Genomic DNA, 1,790 nt, shown 5'->3' on the forward strand with positions numbered 1-1,790 from the left:
CGAAAATTATAATTATCATTGTTGTTGTTGTTACTGTTATTTTAAAAGGGTTAACTTAACTCCTCACATAAGTAAATAGACAGAAGAATTTCATCATATTTACACAAAACTAATCAAATATTCTTCTTTCTTCTTTTTTGTCTTTTCTCTTTTTTTCTCTTTCTTTTTTCTCTTCATTTTTCTTTTTGCCAGTTGTAAACTTGAAAATTGAAGACTGATGGATGTCATTCCATCAACGTGGGAACGCTAGTTGCCTCGTTCAAATTTTGGATTTGAATTTCTATAATTTCGAATTTCTATGTATCACTTTTCATTTTGAACTCGACAAAGATCGGTTAGCCGTCGAAATATAGTTCAACCAACAAAACATCTTTTGCAATCGCATCGCGCTCTTCGTATTGTCTATTTACCTTTGTGGAGAGTTATTTCAATCCTTTTAAAATATCAAACTGAAGTAGATTGAGATGATTGATTTTATGTTACACCGGATAAGAATTGGAAAATTTAGAAATTCTGGAAGTTACCTAAACAGCCGAGTGTCTAAGGAAAATCGTAATGTAAATTACAGCTTTTGCGTTTCATTCTTTCTTACAGTTGGCTTGTCAGCCCTGTTAGTTCCGCTAGACCCCAGTGTAGAGCCCAATTCTGGGCCAATGGATTTTGTACCATTGAAATACGAATCACAAAATGAGAGATCGACATTTTATAAGTTAAAAAAAACTTAATCGTTTTCGTGCTAAAATCATAAGCCATTTATCATTTCTGGAAACATGCAGAGCAGACCAAATAATACAGGATAGCCTGACCATTCATTCCTTCAACAGGTTAAATTGATTGGTGAGAGCAATTCATTTTATATATGGGAAGCTATTATTGAACACTATCGCTCAAAATTAGTATTGTTTGGTGCAGACTTTTAGGAGAATTTGAGTGTCCTTGAACAAGTATGTTCTGCTAAAAATCGTTTCAAGTATTTGTGTAATTGTTTGATGGACTTTTAAAAAAGGAAATTTCATCCCTGAAGGCAAAAAAGGGAATTTTGTCCCTGAAGGCAAAAAAGGGAAATTCGTCCCTGAAGGCAAAAAAGGGAATTTCGTCCCTGAAGGCAAAAAAGGGAATTTTGTCCCTGAAGGCAAAAAAGGGAATTTTGTCCCTGAAGGCAAAAAAGGGAATTTCGTCCCTGAAGGCAAAAAAGGGAATTTTGTCCGTGAAGGCAAAAAAGGGAATTTCGTCCCTGAAGGCAAAAAAGGGAATTTTGTCCCTGAAGGCAAAAAAAGGAATTTCGTCCCTGAAGGCAAAAAAGGGAATTTTGTCCCTGAAGGCAAAAAAGGGAATTTCGTCCCTGAAGGCAAAAAAGGGAATTTTGTCCCCGAAGGCAAAAAAGGAAAAGAAGCTGAAAAAGCTGATTTCCCATTCTTCTAAGCCAGTGGGCACGGGAACATCTTGGCTGAGAGCATTTGCTTTAAAATAAGAGTAGAAATCGTTTTTACTTTCGAGACCAAAGTTATGTGACAAACCCATTGATGCTGGGTTGAAAATTCATAGAGGAAGATTTTCCGGTTATTCTAATACAGCCGAGATCAACTTTGCCTTTCATCCTTTCGGGGTCGATAAATCAACTAGCAGTAAAAAAGATGGGGTCGATGTAATCGACACTTGCCCCTCCCGCAAAATTTCAGGCCTGGTGCCTATAGTAAAAAGTGTTAATATTATGATAATTGTTATCAAGATCATTCTTAATCCACTTTCCTTCAACTCTGTCTTCCAGATCGTCATCCCCATTTAGACAT

At 36.2% G+C, this 1,790-nt stretch overlaps 1 protein-coding gene across 1 annotated transcript in view; it reads left to right on the top strand.

Annotated features, from left to right (window-relative positions):
* The window catches only part of LOC115221037 (collectin-12-like), a 12,867-nt gene extending 11,445 nt beyond the window's left edge, over positions 1 to 1,422 (top strand). Inside the window, exon 3 of the mRNA XM_029791252.1 lies at positions 1,007 to 1,422. Coding sequence (XP_029647112.1) covers positions 1,007 to 1,422 — 416 coding nt within the window. The remainder of the gene's footprint in view (positions 1 to 1,006) is intronic.
* The last annotated feature ends 368 nt before the right edge of the window (positions 1,423 to 1,790 follow it).

Source organism: Octopus sinensis, linkage group LG17 (genome assembly GCF_006345805.1).
Source record: "Octopus sinensis linkage group LG17, ASM634580v1, whole genome shotgun sequence".
In the NCBI taxonomy this organism is placed as follows: domain Eukaryota; kingdom Metazoa; phylum Mollusca; class Cephalopoda; order Octopoda; family Octopodidae; genus Octopus; species Octopus sinensis.